The sequence below is a fragment of the Suricata suricatta genome, chromosome 11, assembly GCF_006229205.1.
Source record: "Suricata suricatta isolate VVHF042 chromosome 11, meerkat_22Aug2017_6uvM2_HiC, whole genome shotgun sequence".
NCBI classification, from domain to species: domain Eukaryota; kingdom Metazoa; phylum Chordata; class Mammalia; order Carnivora; family Herpestidae; genus Suricata; species Suricata suricatta.
The window spans coordinates 108,960,414-108,962,688 of NC_043710.1; the positions used below are offsets into that span (position 1 = coordinate 108,960,414).

At 54.1% G+C, this 2,275-nt stretch overlaps 1 protein-coding gene across 1 annotated transcript in view; it reads left to right on the forward strand.

Annotated features, from left to right (window-relative positions):
- The first annotated feature begins 1,548 nt into the window (after positions 1–1,548).
- Positions 1,549–2,275, forward strand: part of C2CD2L (C2CD2 like) — a 9,889-nt gene continuing 9,162 nt past the window's right edge. Inside the window, exon 1 of the mRNA XM_029915709.1 lies at positions 1,549–1,584. Within this exon, the coding sequence (XP_029771569.1) occupies positions 1,549–1,584 (36 nt within the window). The remainder of the gene's footprint in view (positions 1,585–2,275) is intronic.

The window sequence follows — 2,275 nt, forward strand, 5'->3', positions numbered from 1 at the left end:
AAATTTTTTTTCTGTTTTTTTATTTTATTTTTGAGAGACAGAGAGAGACAGCATGAGCAGGAGAGGGTCAGAGAGAGAGGCAGACACAGAATCTGAAGACAGACTCCAGGCTCTGAGCCAGCTGTCAGCACAGAGCCCAACGTGGGGCTCGAACCCACGAACCGTGAGATCATGACCTGAGTCGAAGTCAGCTGCTCAACTGACTGAGCCACCTGGGCGCCCCTAAAAATTTTTTTTTGAAAAAAAAAAAAAACAACCCACATTCTAGGGGCACCTGGCTGGCTCAGCAAAAGAGCATGAGACTCTTATCTTCAGGGTGTGAGTTTGAGCCCTACTCACATTGAGTGATTACTAAAAAAAAAAAAAAATTAATAAACTTAAAAAACCCACATTCTAGAAATCTTTCATTATTTTTGGTGCCCAGTGATGATGCATGCATGAGCAGGGTGACAGCAAGGTTAGTCCATTACCAACCACGCCCCCATCTTCTCTTACAGTGAAGTCCCAGCATCCCAGGCTACCACACCGCCTCCTCTGGCTCAGGACCCCTGTTGCTGACCTGCCAGATTCTGCCTAACTCTGCAGCCCCGTACTTTACAAAGCATTGTTTATTCCCAGATACTCCTTTTTTGGACTACTGACTGGATTTGGGAGGGAGATCAATATCTTCCCTGCTACCCTACTTGTGTGCTGAATGCTTGGCCATATGTGTGTGGAGGAGGGCCACTTGGGGAATGAGGGGGTTCCTTTTCATTCGGTTGCAAGAGCTTCCTTCCTCCCCCTCCAGAAGGAAATGACAAGCTCCTGTCCCATAGGGATGGAATCTACTCCCTTAAATCCAGGAAAAGGGATGGATCCTGAGGCCAGAATGGACCTATAGCATCATTTTGTGTGTGTGCACTTGTTGGTATCACATACTTCGGTGGCATCACATATTTTGGCTGAATCTATTGATAGTCCAGCGTTACGCTGCCAGTTCCCTTCTCATTACCACCTCTTCTACACGTGCTCCATGGGCAGGAGCTGTTACTATGGAAATATATTATTTTTAAAAACAGAAGCAGCCCCAGGCTTGGGAAATATCTCCAGAACAAACCCACGCGAGCAAGGAGGTGAATAGACTGTTCCTGGGTCCTAGTTCCTAGGGGCAGGGAGTTGGTGGTGGTGGAGGAAGTTTAATATTCCATGTTCTTTTTTTTAATTTTTTAAATATTTTATTTTATTTTTGATACAGGGAGAGACAGAGCATGAGAGGGGGAGGGGCAGAGAGAGGAGGAGACACAGAACTGGAAGCAGGCTCCAGGCTCTGAGCTAGGTGTCAGCACAGAGCCCGATGCGGGGCTCCAACCCACGAACCTGAGATCTGACCTGAGCCGAAGTCGGAGGCTTAACCGACTGAGCCACTCAGGCACCCCATGTTCTATTCTCAGATTATACTAGGTTCAAGTTCCTTCTGGTCGGTATCTCCTGGACCTCCGCCAGGCACTTCTATGTAGGAGGGATGCTCTGTACCTACTTACTCACCCAGGGCCTAGCTTAGGCCAAGAGATGGGAACCAAAGAAGCGAAGCTGCTGCGCCTAGGGGTATTGGGACGCCATCCATGGGGGTTCACGTCCTTCTTAACCCCACATGCGTCCAAACTATAGAAATCTAAGCTGCGTAAACAAAATCTGAGGCGACACCTCAAGTGAGGGAAGTTGCTCTTGCGGTGAACTCGGGGGAAGGGGAGTACCCCTTTTTCAGTAAGGGGCGGGGTGGCCAAAGATCCCGCCTCTGTTCAACCCCGGAACCTCCTTCTCTCGGGGTAGTCCTCCCGCCCTCCTCTAAGCGCTCGGGCTCCGGACTAGCCAAGCCCCGCCCAGCGCGGGTGCGGCTCCTTTAAGGGCGGGTGGGGGCGGGGCGCCAGCCGTGTTGTCAGTGTCAGCTTTGCGCACGCAGCCCTTCCGGAGCCGGTGCCGGTCCGGGAGCCCCCACGTCTCTGCAGACGAGTCCCCCGCCCGGTCCAGTAGGGCCCACGCCGAGGGAGGAGCCGGACGCTGGCAGGCGAGTAGCCCAGGTTGGATCGCAGGACCAACCGAGGAAGGACCGGACCACGCAGAGAGGGACCGCGGCGCCGCGACCCCCCAGGACTCCTCTCGTCGATCGGTGCATCCACTAGTTCCGGACACCCGTCCCCGCAGAGCCCCCAAGCCCGCGCGCTCAGCCCCGGGGGAGCCCGCCCCCGCCCCGCGGCCCGCCCGGGCCATGCTCCCCCGGGGCAGCGGCTGAGCCCGA